Genomic DNA, 26286 nt, shown 5'->3' with positions numbered 1-26286 from the left:
AATATTTAGATATTTATCCAATAGACATGTGACATGATGTGATTTGGTTGATGGAGATATCTCTGTAATTTGAATTGATTTGGAACACCTCAACTTGACACGTGGCCAAATATAATTGGCCATTTAATAACCAACTTTTCCAGGTATACATGACATATGGCAATATCCGATTGGATGAAAATAAACCATAAAAATGATTTATGGACCAATGGTAATTTTTAAAAATTTAATTAAAATTCCATTGTCTACAGATATTAGAATAGCTTTTTCACATCGTAGTTCTATTGATATAAATTGGGCTTCTAGGGATGCAAATAAAGTCGCTCATGAATTTGGCCCTCTATGTCAAATCAACCAAGTATGTTGAATTCCGTTGAAATTCTCCTCCAATCTTTGTAAATCATTTGCTATTGGATGATTTCCAACAATCTTAGAAATAAAATTATTGTTTTTATCAAAAAAAAAAACTATCAATTGTGATTCAGATCCAATCCATTTTACAGGCCTAATTAGCCAGGTTAGTGGTGAACAATCAGCGTAAAAGGATGATTTTTAGAGAATGAAATTTTGATTTTGACAAGAACAATTTCGGATATTGATTAGATCTTTAGGTCGAGATGAGTATTGATGATTCACTTTGCAGTTTGAAAGCTTAAATTGGCAAATGTAAGTCACTTTGTAGGCCTACTTTGTTTTTTAGATTTGTAGTATCCATTCTTCTTAAATTTGTTCATTGATATGCCATTAGTATAGATTTTAATGAAATTATGATATTTTATCCGAAAAAGATCTCATTATCCAATCCTGAGGGGAGCTTCACCAAGTTGTGGTAAACTAGAGATCACTATGCTTATCTCAGTGCCCCAAATCTATTTGACCAAAGACGATAAACAACATCTATCACTTCCTAATTCCATACACAAGACTTCATACAAATATGGTATTTGATCAAATAAATATCACACGGTATTTTAATACGAAGTGACATATGTGGAGTCATGGTAGGAATAGAAACTTGAAACGCCAGAAATGATAATTGAAAGTTTCAACACCAGATTAGCTAAACAAATTGGCAAATAATTCCTTTTGTTGCTAAATCTTAGACGCCACAGTAAGTCTTGAGGGCAGATTGAGCTCTTTGTCCAGCCTCGGTGTAGTAGAATGACAGGAACTCAACATGATCAAATGGCTTGAACAGCAAGGGGTGCTCTTCATCTACGAGCTCTTCTGGAGCTTTTATTATGTAGCCAGCCTTTGGGATTGAAAATAAACCAGCTGAGTACCGGGCCTCGTTTCCAGTCATCATTACTCGGTGATAGGGAGAGTGCAATCGGCCATTTGTCCATGCCTGAAAAATAAAATATGGATCAGGTGGTGTGTGTGTCTGTACAGGTGGTGAAAAGCTATATATTTTCTTGTCCAACACGATATTTGGGAAAAACTTTGAATTACCTTCTTTAGATCAAGATGACAAAAGAATTTAAAGGAAGACTTACGAGGAGGGAATCTCCAATCATGACAATGAAGGATCCTGGAGAAGGTTTGACATCAATCCAATGTCCATCTTTTGTGAGAAGTTCCAATCCTTGTACTTGATTTTGAGACAAAATGGTTACTATGTTCTTATCAGTATGAGCATTTAGTCCAAGCTTTGTCTCAGTTGTTTGAGGTCCTTTGTACTTCATGACTCTAAGAAGGTAATTTGTTGAATCCATGTGCTCATCCATATATTTTTCAACGCCTAGGCTCTCCAATATCATCCTTCTCACAATCTTATCCAAGTCTGACAGCTGATCCGAGTAGGAATGCACAGTCTTGCTGCATATAGAAGAAGAGTCCATCAAGAAAACTTGTTACGAATTCCTCATGCATGTAATGGTTAGAGCTATGGACTTCACTAGTTGGGGATTTGAATCTCGAGTATGTTAGTTTAGTCCACAAGAAAAGGTGGAATTCAACTCCCTCTAGAAACCAAATTTACAAAAAAAAAAAAAAAAAAAAAAAAAAAAAAAAAAAAAAAAAAAAAAAATCCCTTTTAAAAGTAATTAAGGACAAAAAAATTGAGAACAAAACGGTACTTCATCAAATTTTGTCATATATGTTTAATGGACATCTTGTAATGACTAAGCTTAATTTAGTGTCACATATAGTGTTCTAAAATAAATCAGTTTCTCAATCTAATCCAAACTTTATTAATTAATGTCAGATAAACTTACTCCTAAAAAATGAATGTACTCTCAATTTCTTAAAATCTCATGCGTTTACTCTGTGTTGATTTTGAAAATCACAGCGCCTATGATTCAACTATTGTGATATTCAAAAATCAAAGTGGCTTGCAACTGTTGTCATATTCTGAAATCAAGTGGCATATTCCAACGTCAGAGAGAACATTTAAAACAATTCTTCCACTGATAAGCTGGGGTATCAATCTCAACTTGTGCTAGTTTGATCCATAGAAAAGATGTGGAGTTTAACTACCTCTATTCTCCCTCTCCCGAAAACCCAAGAATCTTTTTTTTTTTTTTTCAAATCTCTTTTAGAAGTAGGTAAGCAATAGAACTAAGAACAAAAAGGTATCTCATCAATTTTGTCCTACATGTTTCAATTGAAAATAAGGACATCTTATTGTGATATGGATTATTTTAGTCCAAAATTCTGCATTATCGACTCCGATATGACTTTAGAATCACCAGGCATCAAATGTGCAAGAACATGGAATCAACTCCTATGTTTCATAAGGAATTTCAAATCCTAGGTCAAAAGCCCCCAGTCTCCTCCCCTCTTCTTAAGTTCCATCCCTCCTTAACTAGAAATTTAAAATAATGAAAAAAAAACTAAGAATGAATCATAAGAACATGAACTAAAATTGGGATAAAATATCATTACCAAAAATTTGAGTTTCCCTCAGGCCACAAGAGGTCGGTGAAGTTCTCAACTTTTTCAGAGATGGTTGCATCATCAATACCCATGCTTTCATACAGTGGCACCATGGGATACTGTCCAACATAGCCATGGAAAGGCTTCTTAGATGAGTTTCTGACTTTTGTCTGCAAAGGGAGGTCGAATAGCTCTTCTAAGGCATTAAAAAGTGATTTTTGAAGTTCAAGAGGGATTTTATCAAACAATGCTTCAAAGCAACCATATTCTTCAAGTGCTTTACGCACTTGATCTTTCACTAAATCCCACTCTGGAGTGCCTGGTTTCAATCCAGGGTTGGAGAAATCTATAGTAGGAAGGCTAATGGTCTCAGAACCCATTTCCTCAAGTTTTCCTCTCTTTTCTTAGGATTGTTATTAGTTATTAAGCAATAGTTGAAGTCTCTGGTGTTCTTGATATACTTCCCAAGCGAGGCTGAAACATATATATAGTAATATAATCATGTGTAGCTGGCATAAGTTACCGGTTGGGCCTCTCCAATTCCAATTCTGTTCAGCTATATAAACTAATACATTTGTTATATAAACTTAAATTTTAAACCACTGTGCTTCAGCTCAATGGCCACCAAAAGGGATTAAATTCCTCTTTGGACTGTAGATCGGGGATTCAAACTCCACGTGTACTGAAAAAATTCAAAGGAGATGTCAGAGCATCCCCCGTTGGTCTAGTTAGATCTGTACACCTGTTAACCCCTTACATAGACTCTTTAGACTCAAAGAACGTATCAGGGCATCCCGTGATTTAATCAGTTTTGTATACCTGATAGCCCCTTATATAGACTCTTTAGTCTCCCCCTCCCTATAAAATAAAATAGATTGTCGTGTGCCAGAACATCCCGTTAGTCTAGTCAGATCTGTATACTTGCTAGTTTCTTACATAGACTCTTTAGGCTCTCCTTTCCCGAATAGAATAGATTAGATTATAAAAATATTATCGTTATGATAAAAAATATATGTATAAACTTATATTTTAACTGTGGTAGTGCATGAACCAAGTTCATAATTACACTAAAAAATATTGGTTTATACCGAAATTGTACCAGTTTACACAATTGGATGGAACTCGATAGAACCTCAATTTAAGAGGCCTATATCCTAAGTTACCTATCACACTCAGTCACAGGTTCAGAGCTGTTTGGTTTGCATTTTGGGAATCAAGAATAACTATCGGTATGGGTTTTAGTACATCTTTCCCGTTACATGTTAGATTTGGAGCTAATAGTTGAATCACAATGGTTGTCACAAGTTATACCAATTTCTAACTTTTGCTAAAATCAAAATGCTAATTTTTGTTATATAAAATGTTAATCATTCTTCAACTTTTATAATAATCCTTATGCAAGATTACAACTTAAGTGTTTGATTGCGCTATATAATTTTAATCATAATTCAACAAAAGTGTCAAATTGGAGCAGTATAATTCTACAACACTGTCAAATTGGCTAAAGCATCCTAGATAGTTGTCTTTTCATCATGTAGTCTCGATGCTTTTGCTGGACAAGGTCATGCTATTATGTGAAAATTAACACTCCTATCCATTTTTCATGGTGGAACTATAATTTACAAGTTATTGATGGGTATTTTGCTCAACATACAACTGATTCTATCAGAGCGGAAAGGGTTAATTGCTCAATGCCGAAGGAAATGTTAGGAAACCGAAAGAGAATATATGTTAACTTTTTCTTCTTTTTCGTTGCTGTTAAATTCGTGATATGTAACAAATATAATTTATTGCAATCGAGTAGACTGAAATTTCTTGGCACTGACGAAGTCTTACCAACAGAAATAAATGCTAAATAATTGCCAATGAAAATCATTGTTTTGCGACAATTGATGCTTACATTAGCTACAAGCCGAAGTTGATCCAGTTTATTTAGATTAAATCTTTAAGCTAATGTCATGACTCCCTCTGATGTGATTTTTTTAATTTTGTCTTATTCCTTGATTTTAATTATTGACCTTTGTCTTGATCATGTCAAGGATCTCTTATTATTGGTGTCTTGGTTATACCTGGAGCATCAATTTAGTGTGGTTTCAAGAAATATGTTTGCCATTTAACAAAGAATAATGGAGGATCATGAAAGCTAAAATACAGCATGGCAAGTTTTATCTTGATCAATGACCAACTACTAGACAAGTCTAATAGTTAGCCACGGGCCAATAAGCAAACTCCAAATAGGATTATAGGACTTATCATTTTCCAGGACATATGGATAGTGTATTATTTGAAATATTATTTGGAATAATTACTGTAGCACTTTTTGTGATGTGATGTATGTGAGATAAAAAGGTGGTTGAGAATATAAAAATGTGGGTTGGAAAATGTGTTTATGATGCAAGCGAAATATTATTTGGGATAATTGGGGTATCCAAACAAACTTACGTTTTATCTGTTTTTCTAATGCCTTCATTGTTCCACCAACTATTTCAAGCACAAGTTAACCTCACCTCCTCTACTTTCTCTGCTGCATTGCCACCAGGACAAATATGTCCTACTCCTGCAACATTTCTTTTTTTAAAAAAATAAAATTTCTATTTGAAACTGATTGAAAGCAGCCATTCCTTCTTCTCTTCGGTTTTCTTGTAATTTCGCGAAGCAGCACTTGATCCCAGTTAAAGAATATTTCAGATTTCACAGTTTAGGTACATTTTGAAATGCACAAAAGAGAAGAAAAGAAGAAAAGGGAAAAAGGAATGCTCCAAATCCTTACGTTCCATTGTCTCGATTCTGAAGTGAAAAAAACAAAAATTGTACTCACTGCTCCATGAAATCTGCAATGCAGGAAGATGAATGCTGTAGTTAAAGCTCTGGACACTTTTAGTTTGTAGATTGGTTTCATTGAACATTGTTCATTTAATCTTTGAATCAAGTATTTGTGCTAATAGTGATTTAATCTAAGTATCCTAGCATAATTTTACATAAGCATACCAGTGATTTAGCGATGGTTTAATGTAATTGTCAAATTGTCTGTTTGTGTTCAACAAATAGTATGATATTCTAAAACAAGTACAGATTTCCCATTCTTTTGTACCCCAAATAATTTCACATAATTTATTTCAGTCACTTGCGTAAATTATTCTTGCAAAATAACTGCTTCATCCGCAACTTTTGAAAATTTGGATGGCTAAACTAGATTAAAGGCATATACATGTTAGCTCATTAAATCTCATTAATTTGGTTGAAATTTTGCATGCTGTGATAAAGCATTAACCACCAATCCAAAAAGGAACTGTGTGATTATTAAAACAAGGGTTCTTCTGTTGTGTGGTGGCCTTTTTTTTTTTGGTAAAAGTTTAGATTTCCTACGCCCAAAGTGTTTGCAATTTAGTTGGTTGGAGGTAATATTCGAATTTAGTAATGGGCTCCTTTTTCTCAGTGATCTTGTCATATGTATTAAGAGTATATAATAAAAAAACTATATATAAAAAAAAATTTGCATTCAAACTTCTGCTGTTATTCACATCTTTTGATCCACATGAGATGAATATGGAAAGTTGACAGTCTGATCTAGTAAGACCTCTCCGCCGATTAGGCACATCAAAAGGGGTGAACATTAGAATTCTTTGAGGAGAACTAGCTGCATTCGTAAATTCATCTACTACCATGTTTGTTTGCCTTGAAGCATGAGAGAAGAACAAAATCAAAAGATTGACTTGAAATAATCACTTGGATCAGTACAAACCCTCTTAGAATCTTTTTCACTATTAAATTCAAGGTACGAATACTATGTCCGATAGCTGATTGTGAACAAGGTATAAAAAGGGATGAGAGGATTTCTTCTTTTTTTTTTAAGGCCGACTTGAAATGTCTAAAATGATGTGATCCCAAGATAACCTTTTAACTACGGATCCTAACCCTTTGCAAATTCAAATTTCCAACTGTCAGAAGGTCCTTCTCAAACAATGTCCTTAACCAACACTCCCAAAGCCTTATGCATACTATATTGGAATATATTCGATTCTCAAGCATTTTATATCTATATTTTTGCCAATGATACGTCATTGATAATGCAAGATCTTATATTTAAAGAACAATCTCATATGCAAACATGGACACCAAGTAATAAAATTAATTCGTCATACCATGATTAACAAATATAAAGACAGGAATGGGAGGGACACGAAGACTTGTGTCCCCTCCAATAATTTTAAGTTCTTGCAAATGAAATAAAGCTCTCTCTCCCCCTTTTCATTTTTATTGTTTAATTTTGCTTTCATATTTGATCGAAGGGAGGTGTAATTAGGGATCACCAAATTGCAGCGTCAAAATCAAAATCTTACAATGAGAAGACATGAAACTGGACCACTAAAATTATACATAATTTTTTATCTCTACCCCTCTTTGATCCAAGTAAAAGATGAAAGAGAGAAAAGAAAATTATTGGCAAACTAATTGTAATATTTGCACCATTAGTCCAACATCAAATCAATCTTCAGGGACTCTGAAAGAGAAATCAGTTGGAGAAGAGAAGCCAAAGTCCACGGTCCCCTCCAATAATGATGTGTAAAGCAAGAATTACGTATCAGCAACAGAATGTATTCCCACAAATGATGGAAATAAACTAAGCTGTTCTATTTGTTTATTTCCTAATTTTTTTTTCTTGCTTTGCTGTCCTGTTTGTTTAGTTTCCATATTATTTTAGAAAATCTCAAGTCAATTTTCAAGTAAGTTTCGATTTGCAATTGTATTTGTTTAGAAAGTTCTACGGTCTATAAATACTACTAGCGGATTGTTGTAAGCGAAAGTCTGTGACTTAATATATTTGTTGTTAAGTTTTTCAATTAAAATTGCTAAGTATTTGGTTGTTTGTTTATTCTCCTCCTTTTCCTACATGTTTTTATATGTACCAAAAATTGCTTATGCTATGTGTGTTTCCTTTTCATCTTTTTTTTTTTTTTTTTGTGCCTACAAGTGGTATCAAAGTTTTGAGCATTGATCCTAGGGCTTGTTCACAAAATTAGGATATAAAATTGGTCCTAATTGAGTAGAGATTAAAAGTTAAAACATGGATCCGTATTATTTACAACATTGTGTTATTTTTATCTTTGATGGTAAAAACGAATTTGAAATTTGGAATTGGATGATGATAAAGTTTTTTCAAACTATTGAAATTTGGGATATTGCCCAAACAGAGTTTGTGGAATTTGCAGAAGGTACAGAATCGTCAAGTAGTTTAGTCAAAATTTAAAGAGGAATAGACTTAACATTGTTACTATTGAGTTTTGAATTAATAAAATTGTTGAATATTCAGTTGTTTATTTATTCTCCTTCTCTTCCAACATATTTTTATGTGTTAAAAATTGCTTCCACGGTGCGGTTTTTTTGTTTTTTTTCTTTTCTTTTGGGGTGCCTGCAACAAATTCCTATCGACTCGCATCATGGTGAATAAACTAAAAGAAACGATATATAGTTGATATAAAGTAGATTAAAGAAATTTTATTCCTGCAAGTGAACAAATTTATTGCTACCAGACGAATCTTACAACCTCAAAGAAATCATCATAATGCTTATGAGCCTATTGATGAATATGTTAATGGAAAAGAAGGAATGTGTCAAACTGCAGAAAATTATACACTTCACCTATTAAAAGCCTTGTAATCCTCATTTTTACGTCATGGAAGCATTTTTAGTACTTTAAAGGTCAAATTATTGTACAAACACTCATATTGGTTATTAGGTACGTACGTAAAATACGGTATTAGACACATTTTAATTTCTCTAGTATGTAATTGAGCACCTTGCCGATAGCAGGGCTTGTTATGTATGCAATAATAGCCTCCCAACTAGTAGACAAATATTTACAAATTTATTGCTTAGAGTTTCACTAACTGACTTCTGAGCATTCTATCAAGCTGCACCTCACCCACCGTTAAGAATAATCTTCATGTACAATCAAATTTGCTGCAAAGCATCGAAGCAATTAATTGCAGTATTCCAGCACAGATGAAGTAACTAGTGAAAACCGGATATGAGCAAAAAATAAAAATAAAAATAAAATTAGTTGATGAAGCCCAGGTAAAGCAATTGATCAAACTAAACTTGCTTATTTTTTATCCTGGAATTATCAACAGCTAATTTTGTTGGAGTACTAAGTACTAACTGGAATATGGGTATCGAATTAAGGGTGTTTTGAAAGCAAGAACTATGAAGAAAATGCACAGCAGATAATAGGCAACTAAAAGAGAGGTTCCAGACTCGCGAACGACTGTAAGATCATGACTGATGGGTTTGATCTTCGCTATTGAGAAAGGAAAAAGTATTCATCTGTTCAATTTTACCTCTGAAGTATCTGCATAATCAATCTTAGTCAATCAAGGATAACAATTTTCCTAATTGTATGAGATGAGAAGATTCCTAACCCTCCCCCAACAAAAGATTATATGCCCACAGAGTACTATTAAACAAATAGAAACATTGGGGAATATCATCCTTAATATTAAGCAAAAGCAAAGATACAGACAGATCTCCCCATCCACAGATGAATAAAATAATTAGAATTGGCAACTGAATGATGCAGGAACAATGTAACTTTGATCAGAAGTTAGAGCGCGTCTCCCTTGTCATGGCAAACAAGTGCAGTAGTCCATTTTCTTTGCCTAAACATGCATTCACATGGATATCGGATACCCGCACTAAAGTTTAATTCGGATAAGGATTGCTTTTGAATGAATCATTGCTGAACACCAGGCTTGTACAAATATTCCAAACTCAAACTGTGGTTTATCAACAATCACTTCATAAGATGAACTGGAAAATGAATCAGTGAGATTCCTCACCTGAAATCTTCTGCATACTTAATTCTGCAGTAGAAGGATTTTTTATGGCAGTTTCCATTTATTTTCATGCTTCATGCTTGCAGTAGTCATCGCATTCCAGTTCCACAGACAGTAAGTTCAAGAATGGCCCAACTATCTGCAAAGAAAACCAGTAGGAAGTATTAAACAAGAAGTTATTGGCAAGGGCAGTATGAAAATTGACTGCAAGTCTTAAATACAACATCAGCTTTTGAGATGTCCTGAGTTATCCAGCATTAGGGCAGGCAATGCAAGCAAAGACACCAGCAGTCCGTTGCAGTGACGAGTAAAAACAGGACAAATCTACGAATCTGCTGAAGCAGGAAAGCAGCACTTGTTTTGGAGCAAATCTATCTGAATTTTGTTAGTTCTGGACAAATCCTCAGAGAATAATCTGCATAAATACAAAAAAGCATAAAGATAATACAAATGTTTTGCCAACTGACATTTACAACTACTACTAAATTTCTATCAGCTCATTGTAGCACTTCTCTTTAATAATCTGTCATAAGAAACAGTTAGCTAGAGCACATGGAAACATGTTTTTAGTCCTCCAAGACATCAACAGACCAATCCACCAAAATCCTTCTCAGGTTTGTATTAAGATCCTTCTAAACTTAGTTTCACTGCTTATCACACCGTTGAACCCTAAGAAACTATTTATACACAGTAACAATTATAGATTGATTAAAAAAAAAAATTAAAGTCCTTTCCGTATAAAGTAACCCATTATCACAAAAGAAATCTTCAGCCACTTCACCATAATTTATTACCACATAACCCCATTGAAACCAAAGAACCATATTTGAAATCATGAATTTATAAAATTAAAAAAGTAAATCTTTGAATCAAAAACCATTCCCAAGATGTGAACTATTTGACATAATTAGAACAAAACATAACAGTTAATTGCCTTAACATGATCAAAGTCAAATCAAACAATAGCCTATTTCTTGATTTTCAGAAATAACCCAAACCAACTTCTAACAAGAACCAAAAAATAATAATAATAATAAGTTTACATTTTCTTACCAACTCCATTTTATGAAGATACTACTGATTTTACCATGGGGGTCAATAGTAGACAATAACTCCCATCTCCCCCCACCCCGTAAGCAATCATGTGTGCTCCAGAAAGCAACTCTTGTCAAAATCTCATTCAAAAGGTGCTGAGTTCGAATTACATATCAGAAACAATATATTTAGTTATCGTCCTTTTGGCATCATTATCATCGGTTGCATACCTTCATCAACTTCTCATTCTCCTCCACAGCCACCTTGAGCTTTTGTTTTGCCTTAATTTTCTGCTGTTTCTGACCTGAACTACCAAGCTTTGAGTCCTATTACTAGACAAACTCTTAAACTCACAAAACGCCAGTTACTTGCTCAGCCACTGCAGGAAGCAATTGCCCACTTTACTATGCACTTTGTAAATGGTGAAAAAAGTTAACAATAATTCACATCTTCTGATTTTCCATTTCAGTTCTAGCCCATAGAACCAGTTGCCAAGTTCTCCGACTCTTTCCCACTCCAAAATGTGATAAATGGCTGTAATTTGATCAACTTCTCATGTTCAGTACTCATTTTGAAGTTACCTTTTTTCTATGGAGAATCTTTCACCATTCTCCCTCTGTTTGTCATAAAATTTGTTGTATAACTACACATATTAATGGTACTCAATGCGCACTGCTTATTTCTTTCTAGATATACCATTTATGTCTGATCACTTCATGCCTTTTCCTTGTCCTAGGATCTCACCGCCCTTTCCTGAAAGCACTTCTTTAGTCACCTGTTCATAGGCAGTAGACTTGTTTAGCCAGAAATGTTGAATGCAAAAGTTAAACTTTACAATCATAACCGCTAACCAACAGGCATCATAAGAACTGATGACAAAACATTTGGTTTTTGGCAGGTATTTAAGAAGGAAGACATACCAGAGTTCAAAGACATATAATTCATAATGGGAGACACACATTGTCAGGACAGTGTAGATGATTTTAGGCGAACAGCTGCTTCAGAATGAAGAGCCCATGTCAGTTCAATCATAAAGCAATTCATCCTTCTCCATGTGACTGCTTATTATGGACAGGCACTCATATACCATCTCTGCGAATGGGAAAGATTTATCCTCCACGAAGAAGGTTTGTATTCTCTTGTCAATTTCAACCCAGCTACATCCAGGGTTTTTTCTTACTCCAAGCTCTTTCATCTTCATCCTAAACTTGCGTGCAATATCCCATCTTCTGTTCGAAGAATACATGTTTGCCAAAATAGTGTAGGTGGATGGATCATCCAGGTCCTTTTGCATGAGCAATCTAGCAATTTCCTCCCCTATTTTTTGTTCCCCATGCTTATGGCAAGCACAGAATAGAGTGCTTAACAAACCAACATCCCCTTGGATACAGGGAGTTCTCTGTAGAATCGCATAAGCTTCATCTAATCTACCAGCACGACCAAGAAGATCAATAAGACATGAGTAGTCTTCATAATTTGGTTGGATTTTGTAGTCATTGACCATTACATTGAAATAATGATAGCCATCATCAACTAATCCTGCATGGCTACATGCAGAAATTATTGCAATGAAGGCCACTCTGTCTGGTGACACATTTGAGAGCAGCATGTCAGAAAAAAGTTTTAGAGCTTCATGAGCCTGGCCATGAGACCCAAAAGCCACGATCATTGATGTCCATGACACAAGATCTCTCTTGCGAAGCTGATTAAAAACACAAAGAGCTTCATCTACAGCTCCGCATTTGGCATACATGTCAAGGAGGGCTCCCATGACTATCTCATTTGGCTCCACTTTACTCTCCATGACCAGCTTGTGAATTTCCTTGCCCTGTTCTAAAGCAGCCAATTGAGTACAAGATGCCAATGCACTGGTAAAAGTAACTGCATCAGGTTTTATGCCAACTTCTCTCATCTCATTGAAGATGCCAAGAGCCTCAAAGTAACTGCCAACTGATACATATCCAGAGATCATCACATTCCAAGAAATTACATTATTCTTCGGCATCTTCAAGAAGATTCTTTCAGCTGGTACAATACTTCCACATTTGAAATATAAATCAACAAGTGAGCTACTAACAATGATATCCGTTTCTATGTCATTCCTGATAATGTAGCCATGAACAAATTTCCCATGATGCAGTTGAGCTGATTTAGAACAAGCCATCAGTAAGCTGCTAACAGTTGTCGAACTAGGCCTAATTTTTTCCTCATTCATCCTCAGCAAAAGTTCAATACATGATTTACTATCTCCTCTCAATCCATACCCTGAAATCATTACATTCCAAGCTACTAAACTCTTCTTCTTTATTTGCTCAAAAACTTCTTTGGCCTTCTCTAAACATCCACATTTCCCGTACATATCCACAAGAGCAGTAATAATAAAATCATCCAAAACAAATTCGCTTCTTACCAAATCCTGGTGAATCCTCGTCCCTCTTTCCAAATCCATAACTCTTGCACATGAAGAAATAGCAGAGGTAAACGTAACTGAATTAGGCTTGAACCCCATTCTCTTCATATTTTCAAACAATTCAAGCGCTTTCTCATATTGCCTACTCTGATAATAACAAGATATCACTGTGTTCCAACTCGCAACATCTCTTTCAGGCATTTCATCAAACAGCTGTACAGCATAATCAAACATATCACACTTCGCATACACACCAATCATAGAGCTAGCAACCACAACATCTGACAAAATCCCAATCTTTATCAACTGGGCATGAATCATTCTACCATTTTCTGCCCTTTTTAACCCGCTACAAGCCTTGATTACACTTGGGTAAGTGTAACTATCTGGCCTAATATGAGGGAACTTCAAAAGCTTTTCAAAAAGTTCAAGAGCTTCATTGTACATGAAGTTCTTGGAGTAAGCAGCCATAAGGCCATTCCATAAGGTGATGTCTAAAGGGTTTTCTATGGTTTGGAAAACTAACTCAGCAGATTGAAATTCATGGCACGAGATATAGAGATTGATGAGGTTTTTGGACAGCCCAATATCGTTTTGTAAGCCTAAAGTGATTAATTTTTGGTGTATGACTTTGCCATTTGTTAATGATTTTGAATTAATGCAGGATTTCAAAAGAGAAAACAGCTTTACGCTGTCCATGTAAAACATTACGACGAATTGGAAGAGCGTACCATCAAATTGCTTGGGAATTTAACTAAACTGGTGCGGTTAACAGGGTTTGAAAATTATTCCACAGGACAAGATTTTTTTATTTTTTTTGGATGTTTCTCTCTAGATTACTCGTATTTTCTTGTTTCTTTTTTACCTGTTCTTTAGAACTTTCCTGCTCTTATTTTTTTTTTTTTTTTTTTGGGTAATTTTTCAGGATATTTCAGAAATTGCCCTATTTCATTCATTAAAATTTAGTATTTTTTTAAGAGGATCATAAGTAAGACCTTACCCCCTCCTCATGAATTTGCATAAAGTTTAATTATATTCTAGTAACCTAAACTTAATTCAACCAATAGATTTCTAAATGTACTCAATTTAAAAATATCAGTTACATACCAGAAAGTTCAATCGCAACCATTCAATTAACCTAAAAGGCGAATGGAAGAATTTCAATCCCTGCTCGTATTAAGGCACCAATTACAAGTTAAAGTTGCCGCCAATTAAGGTGGAAAAACTATAGAAGTAAAACGTAAAGAACAGATATATAGTGAAGAAGTCAAAAACAAAAACAGGAAGCAATAGAGTTAAACTTTTTATTTCAGCAAGTTTGATCTTTTTTTTCAATCTTCCCCTCCCTTCCCATATCCTTGCTACCCTAACTATCAAACACATGATTTGAACCCTGTATCTGATAACGAAAAGACTCTAAGATCCCTCTCCGATTACTAAATTGATCCCAATGATCAATAGATAATTAAAAATAACATGATGGCACGAAAAATGAAAAAGGTGAGATATTTTCTTTTTTGTATGGCATAAAATGCATTAATCTAATTAATTGTCTTTCACAAAACGAGGCAGCCAAAGGCCCCTTAAGTCATATTCTAATCTACTAATCAGGGGGGTTTACAATTGAACAAAACAAAATCTTCATTTAGCTCCGTCCTCATTTTTGCAAGGAAGTCCACACACTTGTTCCCTTTGTAGTACACATGGCTAATTGATGCTTCTGGTAGCATTGACATTAAGGTCCTACAATCAGATAACAGTGAAGCAAGCTCATGATGATTAGATATTGAATCAATTACAATTTTGGAATCTAGTTCTATTTCCAGTTTGGGTATATGAAGTGAAATGACCAATTGTAACTAGGGCTGCAAACGAATCGAACCGCTCGCGAGCCGCTCGAGTCGAGTTCGAGCTGGCTCGAGTTGAAATCGAGTTCGAACTCGAGCTCAAGATACTAAACTCGTTAACTCGCAAGCCAACTCGTGAGCTCGGGGCAAAATTCAGACACTTGAGGTGCCCTTGGCCACGATGGCGGATCGAAAACTTTGAGTTTCCTTTTGGCCGATGGAGTCATATGCTCCTCCTTCTGTGGCTTGACCTGCTGAATCACATTTCCATCCTCTACTACCTTTTTGAAATTCTCACTTGCACCCTTTTGTTGGGTAGAACTGACCACTTGTTTGGCCAAAAGTTCAAATGCAGTAGGTCCTTCAACTGATACTTGACTTGGTTCTCCATCATCAATGAAGATCAAGTCTTGAAATATATATATATATATTTTTTTTTTTAAGTATATATTTTTTTTTATTTTTTATTTTAATAGTAAAATTACATATATATCCTTAATATTTTATTATTTATTAAGAAAAAATATTATTTTATTTATTTTTAAAAAAATAAAAATAATTATTTTTTATTTTTTCGAGCCCGCTCGAATCAAGTCGAGGTCGAGCTCAAGCTTGAAATTGTCGACTCATCGAGTTCGAACTCGAGTTCAAGTTCACTAAAATTATGTCAAAACTCGGCTCGATTAGGCCAAAATTCGACTCGACTCGACTCGGCTCGTTTGCAGTCCTAATTGTAGCCCATTTCTTAAAGCCCCCAACTCCGTACTATGTTACTAGGTAGTCCTACTCTTTTTCTAAAGCCACCAAACCAATCTCTATGTTGATTCCTTATTAATCCCCCTCTTCCAAAAGGGCCCGGATTGCCAAGAGAGGACCTATCTATATTAAGCTTTAAAAAGCCATTTTTTGGTGGTTCCCACCTGTTAAGCAACTCTTTCCTTCTGATGATTCCTTTAGAGAAGGATCCAAGAGCAAGAAATTGCGCTCCTTCACTAATGGTGGTTGTAAAAAGGTCCCTCAGAGGAACCTCAGGTTTGAACAAAATTTTGTTCCTATACTTCCACAGCAGCCAGCATCCACAAGCAATTAGATTATCTCAAGATATGTCATGAAATGGAGAAGTTTCTATGGAGAGACCAGCTTTTTGAAGCCAGGCTTGTGTATCTGAAAACCTGTAAGGATTGAGCCTATGAGAAATGCCCGACTTGACCCATAAATCCATTGCGAGTCCACAAAAACCTAGGACATGGCCTATATTCTCTGCTTCTTGACCACATGCTATGGCAGCAATCATCATCAATTATGTTCCTAGTCTTGAGAGTAGACTTAGAAGAAAGTCTATCTTGGGAAGCCACCTATAGAAAAATTTCACTCTTTCACTAGCACTAACTTTCCAAACTTACCCATGCAAGTTAGGAGTGTCTTTTTCGGTAGGCTTGTCTATTTGAATAAATCCTAGACAAAACGTTAAAGAATAGACTCCAGCGGGGTTAGTAAGTCATCTAGTGGAGTCCTCTTCATTAGCTAGTTGATGTTTTCGAGCAGCTTTTATGGATTGAAGGACAAAATCAGTTAAGACCATGGATAAGCAGCTTAAATCTCATCCTCTATCCTTACAAAAAATTTGACAAACCCTCACTTCATCTTCACCTTCCATTAGTGGCCCTTGAATGATCTCTATTAATGCACCCAATCCTATCCAATTGTCTATCCATACTCTAGCAGTAGCTTCATTTTTTGATGACCCATCCCATCCTTCTATTGCAGAAGTTCTTCCCCAAGTTAAGGCATTTCTTATTGATAGATCCTAGCCCCATTCTTCAAAGAAAGTTCACTTCTAAGGATGGACTGATTTTCATCCACATACCTCTACTTTAATATGGCAACCCAAGGGAGGGACTGATTCTTAGTCATTCTCTAGCATAAGCTTGCCATAGCTACATTATTGATGTCCGTAGTTTTCCTGATACCCGACCCTCCTTGCTCTTTTACTCTAGAAATAGTGTCCCATCCTACTAGATGAATTTTCCTCTTCTCCTCTGTGGACCCCAAGCAAAATTCTTTTGGACTTTATCTATCTCTTCATACAATACACAAGCAAGGGGAGACAGTATGCATAGAAGGAAGTCGTAGATGTTTTCACTTGTTGAATTATAGCATTCCTTTCAGCAAATGACAATAAGTTAGTTTTCTCCCCTGTTAGTTTGGCTTTATTCTCTCAAGGATGAATATGAACATTTGTTTCTTGGTTCTTTTATGACATAGAGGGATCTCCAAGTATTTTTCCTACTATTTTGTTCCTTTTATAGAAAGGAAATCAGTGACTTTATCCTTGACATGAGCATCCATATTTCTAAAGAGGAAGCGCCTAGATTTTTCTAAACTAAGAGCAAGGCTAGATCTGGAGAGTGTCTTTCACAGAGAAGATAGAAGACTTAGAGAAACTGCTGAACAAGATGATATCATCAACAAAAACAATAGGATAGTGATATTCCCTTTCTTCCAAAAGACAGCGGTTCCATAGTTTTGAGTTAACTACCTCCTCAATCCTAAGGAAAAGGTACTCCATACAAATCAAAAATAAATAAAGAGACATGGGGTCCCCTGTCTTAATCCTCTTGAAGGGTGAATCCACTCTAGGGGTGAACCATTAACAAGAATTGCTAGTCTACTAGATGACACATACTTAAAAATGATAGAAATGAGATCAAGAATAAAATCAAAATGAACTACGGCTTCTCTTACAAATGACCATTCTAGCCTATCATAGGCTTTCTCTAGGTCAATTTTTTATAGCACAAAAGCCTTTCTTTTCCTTTCTCTTATTGAGGATATGAATGGCCTCTTGAACTTTGATGATATTATCAAATCTTCTTCAACTAGGAATAAACCTAGCTTGAAATGGGGAGATAAATTCATTCATGAAGGGTCTGACCCTATTAACCAACAACTTTGAAAGAACTTTATAAGAGGAATTGCAGAGACTAATGGCCCTGTGTTGTTTGATAGACTCAGGCTAGTTGACCTTAGGAATCAGACAGAGAAAATAATCATTCACTCTCTCAAAAAGTTGGCCCCCATTGAATGTGTCAAGAATAAAACTTCATATGGATTCTCTAACCTCATTCTAGAAGTTTTGGAAGAAAGATAGATGATACCAATCAAGCCCAGGTGTCCTGAATAGTTTCAAATCAAAGACTACCTGTTAAATTTCAAACAATATCAGGAAGGGCGGACAATCTATTTTTGATACTTGGATCTAACTTTTTGTGCATGGTAAGAAACCCATCAAGATGGTTTTTGATACTTGGATCTGACTTTCTGCATATGGTGAGGAACTCATCAAGATGGATTTTAGAAGAGATATTGCCGGTGGAAAACAAAGATTGGAAGAAGTACAATGTGACGCCCCGAAAAAAAATGAGTTTGAGAACCCGGAAATTTTCTAATTTTCTAGGGTTTATTTTTTTTAAATGCTTGCCTTTTCTACATTTTCTTGATTAGAAAAATTCCCCAGATCAAGTTTATGAGCAAATATAGTTTTCAAATGATTTTTCTAGTATCGGTTAGTTTTTGAGAAATTAAAAGCGTATTTTGGACGTGGGACCCGCAAGTGCGGTAAATGCATTATATTTTTGACAACTTGTTGGAATTTTGTATTAAGTGATATTATTTTACAATGTGTTAAGATATTTGTGTAAGAGAGACAAAAAGTTAGGCAAGCAATTAATGAGAGGGACATGTGTCACCATATGATTAAATCTTGTTTTGACTTACTATTCAATCTTTTACCAATTACTAAATAAAACAAAAAATTGATCAAATATCTTCCATTTTTCCTTCAAGCTTGGCCGAACCTCCTCTTACAAGAAAAGAAAGAAAAGCTTCCAAGTTTCTTGCTCCAATCATGTCCAATCTCACAAACTAACCAATTAATCTTGAATTCCTTCCATAAAACCTCTTCAAGTAGTGATTGTGAGTTGTTGTGTGAAGTTTTTTTTGGAAAGTTAAGGTGTCCTACAACTCTCCCTCTCTTGTTTACTAGGTGAGTGGTATATGAACTTTCCCCTACACTTAATGAAGCTTGAGTTGTGCTTAGTGGAAGCTAAAGTGTTGAATTTTGTGATTTAATTCTTGTTTTTGGATGAAATGGTGAAGTTTACAATTTATTGGTGAATTTTCTGGTTTCATATGATTTTGATGTTGTGGACTAGTATGATGGTTAGTAATAAGGGGCTTTGACTCTAGTAGGTATGAATTGTTGTTAAATGCAATCAATTTTGGATTTGGAATGAAATGTGAGAAGTTAGGGTTCATGAACCCCTATTCTGTCCGAAATTTTAGGTCATAGCTAGAGGCCGAATTGGACTTTGCTCAAAACATGAAAGTTGTAGGTATTGATGAGTTTGATGTGCCTACAAAATTTCAGGGCATTTGGAGTAGTATAGAGAGAGTTATGCCGTTTTTACTGTTGCTGTTTTTGGTGAACAGAATGTCCGAACTGCGATAGTAATCGATTGTTTTGACTGGAATTGGTTTGGATTTTGAAGTTGGTGTCTTCTGATGCAATGTAGCTGGATGTCTTAGCTTTCATGTGCATTTGGAATCAATGCATTTGGATCTGTGTAGGCTGAGATAGACGTATTACAGTTTTCTGTGATTTTGGAACCTGCAATTACGGTTCTGGGTTGGTTTTCTGCATTTTTGACCTAGTTGTGCTAGGATTTGGACTGAGAGGCCTTCTACATTGTTGTAGCCCTGGTTCTTAGCTTCGAAACGGTGGGTTTTGCACCTTCATCCGACAATCGTAGCGCCTTTAGTGCCATTACCGCAAAAGGACGTCAAAACTGTTTTCTGGTTTTGAGCAATTGTGGTTAATTGCTATGTGATTGGGTTTGATTGTAGGATGGAAAGGATGAATTTATGGGGAAATGCTGTCCGATTTTTAATAGCGTTGGTTACCTTAAGTTTCATGTGAAAGGCTTGGACTTGAATGATGGAATTGGCTATATTGGACGAGGATTGTGAGCCGTGGAGGTGAGTGACCCTAAACTATTTCCAAAGTACTTGTGAAATGTTTCTTGCATTAATTATTCGATTGCATATCATGCGTGCTTGCATGTGAATTCATGACATGATTTGGCTTCAATGAGTTCTGGGAAAGTCTTGCGCTGGACACCAACGTCTCCACCTTGTTTATGGTTCATGTTCATGGTTATCTGGAGCACCGATGTTGCTCCCACTTTCGTGAGTTCGTGAGTTAATGTTAAATGAAATATTTGAGCGTTGGGTGTTCAAGTGCTATGATTTCACCGGCTCACGAGAGCACTAAAAGGACATTTGATCTCTGAATCATGACATCATCGAAATTATCGAAATGCAACATTGTGAAATATATTTGCTTAATGATTTTGCTGGTTACTCGCTGAGCTTCTAGCTCACCCCAAAAATATTTTATTCCCCTCCACAGGGCTCAAGGCGAAGGCAGGACTTGTTGTGCTTATTCACGTGATTGGATGGCCTATGTTTTGTACAGTTTTGATTTGGAAATCATTTTATGTATAGTTGAGAATTGTTTCCGCTGCTTTTGTGACATGTAATTGTTGGAGATTTGGATGTATAATTGTGGACCATGTGATGTATATTTGAGATGTATATTGTAATATATTTGAGGATTGTAGTGAACGACTGAGTCCCGACGAGAGCTGGGCAGGCGGCCCGCCGAACCCTCTGGTTCGCCTTAGGGGGAGGTGGGGCCGTCACATACAAGATGTGGGAATGGATATGAATAGAGTTGGAAATCCAATTTCAAACAGAATCTTTCAAGCACAAAATGTGATTATTTCTCCTTCTATAAACAATAGAGGTCTGAAGATATTTGGTGTTCAAATCATTCCAAAGGATATTGTTTATCCTGGACTTCATGGCCCACAAATCTTTTTCATCTCTCAAAATCTGATCATTTTGTCTCTAAAGATCAATTTTAAGGATACTAGAAATTGAGAAAAGTTCACATGTTGTTTCCTTTGTATGCCAGCAAATTTAACAAGGATGGCATTTTTGTTTAAAGCTATTTTTGAAGTTAGTTCTGCACCAATCATTCACAGCTACTGTAAACTTTTCAATAGTTTCAGGAAGATGGTTGGAAGAGCTCCAGAATTAACTAGCTAAGGGTAATAAGAAAGGACTCTCCGACCAGAACTTATCGAATCTAAAAAGAAAAGAGTTAGGAGAAGAAGCGCTAGCATCCAGACTAACCAGGATAAAGCAGTAGGTAGATCTAGTGCACGCGAGGTGAAACACGGTAGCATTGGGGACAAGGTTGTTCTACCCACTATTACAAAACGGCCTATCAAGCTTCTCAAATATAAGGCCCCCATCGTATCTTTTATTCAATCAAGTAAATTTAGGCCTCGAAAACCCCATGTCAATCAAGTTACAATCATTCAAGCAATTCTCAAAAACTTAGCATAATGAGCATTAATGGGGTTACCGTTAATTTATCTACATTACTTAATTTTTCATTGAAGTCTCCCAGGCATAACCAAGGAAGTGAGCAATTTTTAGCAACAATCCTAAAATTGTCCCAAAGCACTACTCTATTCTCATGCTGATTGGAGGTATCAAAGCCAATAGCAACTAATAATTTTGTTTTATATGTGCCCTTCATAAATGTACCGTCAACACAAATAACTGGTTTAAAGTGTCGAAATAACTCGATCACCAGCTCAAATGCCCAAAATACGTAATGAAAAATTATGCATCCGGCACTGCTTTACGAATAATGCTCCCACTTGACAACTGTTCCGGGATTGATTTTCACCAATTCCTGCATATATATAGGCAGTTCGGTTATAGAAGTTGGTCAATCACATACACAGTATTAATCGTACGTCATCTAACATACCATACTTTTTTGTATGAAACATCCGTATCAAAAGCACGTTTAATGGCCGTTTGTATTTTTTTGATAGCATACAGTGGACCATTCTCGACGTGGTGTATTATGTACTCCGTTACTCAGCTGTTGGTGATTATTGGAATTCGAAACTCGCACACACGTGTGCTCCTTCACAAATGTTACAATTTTCTATATGTTATGTGTGCATCTCAAAGTGGTTCTTCGTAGTCAATTACATAGAAGGGAGGCATTATGGGACTTGTAGCGAACATATCAGGCGATCGGTTTACTTTCCCGCACTTTGTACTCCATGTTGTGCTTGATCGACCAGAGTTTGACAGCTCGCTGTACGTCGTTCTTTATTTCAAAGATCATTCTCAATCTAAGCTCTTTTGTCCGCTCATCCCACGCATTGTACTCCTCTGAAACTGCCTTCTTAAACGGATCAAAATTCAGTGAGGCTTCCACACTTTCAGGGTCGTTTAGATGGACAGGTATATGATATGAGGTTGATAGACCGGCATCTGATTACACCCACGGATTGCCGGGTTCTTCATCGATTTGATATTGCTCATCGTGACTACTATCCTCCGAATCATCGCCGTCGGGTTCCGGTTCCATGTCTTGATCAACATGAACGCCTTTACTTTCCGATATGCTCACTAGGATTGTCAGATTGAAAATTTTCATTTGAAGTAATTCATCAAGAGAACTATTATTACGGAACATGTTTTTACTTCTATCATCCTCACGGCTTCGATTCATATGCTCTTCCTTACGACTTGACTTATCATTCAACATTCATTCATACTCCGACTATACTACCATTTTTGTACTTTCACTTACAGGAGTACGAAGCATGCTATTTAACTCCTTTTCAAAATCAAATTGGACTAATGATGTTTATCCGGCCTCGTAGTCACTGTGGATATGACGTATTTGTAGCTCTACTTCCACATATATCTCACATGCCATGTGTGGTGACATCGATTTCATATGATATAACGTGTCAATGTCATTTTTTGCATCCCAATTGCACTCCAACAATTATATTTTGCCCAACAACATTTCTAAACCATAGATTCAACTTGAAAACATTCCGATCTAATTGCATGTAGGTGTACACTCTACCCACCAATTCATCATAACTTATTCGATGTTTCACTAAACTGGCTTTTTTACACCGTGGAGGGTCACATGCGAATAATCCTCCAGTCTCGTTTATTTTGCCTCCCCAATAAAATTGAAATACCAATGTAAGGTCCATCGATATTTTTTCTTAATCTTACGAATATTTTTATGTTAATTTATACTTTTTAACAATTTCTCATAATTATTAATTAACACAACAAACGTTTCATTGGTAATAACACCACTAATAAAACAATCATCAATTTCAAATGAATAAATAAAGATACAATTATCAAACAAATAGTATTATTCAAACGGTTAGAGTAATAGTTCTTCTTTATTATTAATCATAGTTACTATTAAACTATGATTGTATAATGTAAATTACTGTAACTTATTTTTTTAGAAAATATTTGTATTATTTACTTTTTATTATTCATATTAATATTACTTAACAATTAATAGTATCGGTACTATTAAATTATCAGTTACTATCTCACTATCTCATATTGTATTATTGTTATTATTACTATTTAATTTTAACCACTTACTTTTTATTATTTACTATTTACCATTTACCATTTACCATTGACTATTCACCATTCAACATTCACCATTTACCATTTATTACTATTCACTATTCACCTTTTATAATCTACTGACTTACGAGACTACTGCCTATCTTTGGTCTATAAAATTAATTCTAAAATCAAACAACAAATAATCTTCAAAAATGTAAATTATCAGGAAACAAACAACCACTTGCCACATTATCTAAAAATCAAACAAATACTTGCCACATTATTTAAAAATCAAACAAATACTTGTCACATTATCTAAAAATCAAACAGATTAAATAATCTTTCAAAATATAAATTACACATTTAATCTTAAAACAAACCATAAATAAACATCTATTAAGACTACTGACTATTAAATTGAATAAATAAAAAGTAGCATAACATCTAGAACTTAAAATAACTATAAATATTATAAAATAATTACTAATAAAACTTTTAAATAAACTAACCTTATCACAGATAATATCGCTTCTTTAAAAAACTTCTTTCCGATCCACTGCTCTTTTTGTCAATCAAACAATAACGCTGCTTTTCTCGATTCAAACCGTCTCAATCCATCACCTACCACCAAAAATTCAAGAGATAACGATAGATTTACAATCTTTCTGAAAATAGGTAGAAGATGAAGAAGAAGATGAGGAAGTCCACACCAGAAAGAGAAAAGAGAAAAGTTGAGAAAGTTGGGGTTGTCCATGAACATGAGACATTATTGTCGGCAACATAAATAATGGAGTACAGTGCTACTTTGACTGGAAATTTTTTTAATTTACTGCAAATGAAAATCCCTACCATCCTTCGATCAAGGTAGATCAATGGTCCAAAAACTAATGCCACAAATTCAAATTGCAGAGTTAGTTTAAAAAAAAAATTAGGGCCATTCTTATGTCACCGTCAATTTTTTTTATTAAAAAAAAAAAAAACAAGAGGCGGAACTATGACCGTTGGTTATGTGGGATGGATGGTGGCAAAACTATTGCCGCAATTGAGATTTGCGATTTTACTTTAAAAAAATGCGGTTTCACTTTAACAAAAATTGCGGTTTCACTTTTAAAAAAAAAAATTTTTGCAGCAATCTGCGTCCATTGACAATGTGATCAACGATCCATAACTAACGCCACAAATTTTTGCGGCGTCAGGCAAAAAAAAAGGTGGCAGGCAAAAATTTTTTAAAAATCAAGGCCGCAGACTGTTGATGATATGCTGATGAACGGTAGGCAATGCTTCGCCGCTCATCAGGCTTGCAAAAGAAAAAAACTGAGAAAACTGAAGCCAACCAAAATAAATAGAAATTAAAACTACTTTTATTGGAAGCCTCGTATTGGAATTGCGGCGACCCCTAAAACAAAAACGCTCTTCAAACCACACCAATTTTATAACAATTTTTTATTTTAGCAATATTGTGAGAAATTCGCCATTTAAATGAGGTGGATGTGGATAGTTAAATAGATATTGATGAAAATTGCCACCTCTAATTTAGAGCATAAATTGAGTCCCTTGCATTAGATATTGCGGAGGAAATCCTCTACTTCAATGGAGCGCTTCAGCAGTTGGTTTAGATCCAATAACACACATATACGAGCAAATCTACCTCTTTCACAAAGTGCTGTTTTCTCATCTATTTTGACTAACAAACCTAGGATGTATCCAACATTTCTCAAGAAAACATGATCACAATATTCTACAGTGTGGCCTAGGAATCTTAACCACACTACTGCAAGTGATGAAGTGCTTTCATCCGGATTGAAGTTCGGCTGCCACTGATATATGGTTACAAAATAACTGTGGCTGAGCCAAGGTCTCTCTATAAGCACCCTTTGCATATTCTATGGTTTTGAGGAACTACAGATAAAGAAATCTCATCCTAAGTTGATGCTCTCTAGGATGTCTCTGGGCTTCCATAGTCCCTTACTTTCATTTCAAAATACTTGAAGCAGAAGCTTTTCCCAAATGCTTTGATGCTCAAGGCATTATTCCACAAGGATCTTATATGGGTTTCGTCTTCTTCTGTAACTACAGTCTGAGCCTTCCTCGTAAAGGAACCTATGGAGTTCGGCCCTTGAAACGTCTCTAATGGTTGGGAGGTGGTGGAAGAGAATTAGGACTATCATGGTTCTGAACTTGAGGAAGTTTAAAAAGCAGCATATCAATCACTTAAGGTGAGATAGTATAAATGGCCTGCACGTGGAGCAATCAAAATTGAGGATTGGAAAAAGTAGTTTGGTGAAACATACATGCATTGCATGTATGTATGTATGTATGTATGTATGCATGTATGTTTCACCAAACTACTTTGCATGCATGCATATATATGTGTGTGAGTGTGTGTGTGTATGTGTGTGTGTTGTCACTGATAACTAAAAATTTTTTTATGGTTCAAAATTTTTGTTTTTAGGCAAGTGAAATGATTCAATCGCACAAACTCAACCTCCCTCACCATTGCCTCTATTCCACTTCCATTTCCTCCGGCATTTCTTTTCATTGATCCCTAAAACTACTTTGCATGCATGCATATATATGTGTGTGAGTGTGTGTGTGTGTGTGTTGTCACTGATAACTAAAAATTTTGTTTTGGTTCAAACTTTTTGTTTTTAGGCAAGTGAAATGATTCAATCGCACAAACTCAACCTCCCTCACCATTGCCTCTATTCCACTTCCATTTCCTCCGACATTT

At 35.4% G+C, this 26286-nt stretch overlaps 2 protein-coding genes across 5 annotated transcripts; both read right to left on the bottom strand.

Moving 5' to 3' along the window:
* Nucleotides 1–926: 926 nt before the first annotated feature.
* Nucleotides 927–3395, bottom strand: LOC113689132 (probable 2-oxoglutarate-dependent dioxygenase AOP1). The gene is made up of 3 exons (XM_027206959.2): nt 2887–3395; nt 1497–1818; nt 927–1348 (listed from the first exon to the last, which is right to left on the bottom strand). The coding sequence occupies exons 1-3, from the start codon at nt 3255–3257 to the stop codon at nt 1100–1102; spliced, it is 942 nt and encodes a 313-aa protein (XP_027062760.1). The 5' UTR covers nt 3258–3395; the 3' UTR covers nt 927–1099.
* A 5240-nt stretch (nt 3396–8635) lies between these two features.
* LOC113702297 (pentatricopeptide repeat-containing protein At5g27110) lies at nt 8636–14132 on the bottom strand. Of its 4 annotated transcripts, XM_027223439.2 has the most exons (5): nt 11666–14132; nt 10976–11520; nt 9935–10125; nt 9714–9849; nt 8636–8838 (listed from the first exon to the last, which is right to left on the bottom strand). In XM_027223439.2, the coding sequence occupies exon 1, from the start codon at nt 13861–13863 to the stop codon at nt 11770–11772; it is 2094 nt and encodes a 697-aa protein (XP_027079240.1). In that variant the 5' UTR covers nt 13864–14132; the 3' UTR covers nt 8636–8838; nt 9714–9849; nt 9935–10125; nt 10976–11520; nt 11666–11769. The 4 variants fall into 4 exon arrangements, with proteins under 4 accessions (XP_027079240.1, XP_071910728.1, XP_027079232.1 ...); XM_072054627.1 differs by having other exon boundaries at nt 9714–10125; nt 10764–11520; XM_027223431.2 differs by having other exon boundaries at nt 9714–10125.
* Nucleotides 14133–26286: the final 12154 nt, after the last annotated feature.

This window comes from Coffea arabica, chromosome 1e, assembly GCF_036785885.1.
Source record: "Coffea arabica cultivar ET-39 chromosome 1e, Coffea Arabica ET-39 HiFi, whole genome shotgun sequence".
Lineage (NCBI taxonomy): Eukaryota > Viridiplantae > Streptophyta > Magnoliopsida > Gentianales > Rubiaceae > Coffea > Coffea arabica.
The sequence above is the reverse complement of the archived record's forward strand: the minus strand, read 5'-3'. Positions and strand labels throughout refer to the sequence as shown.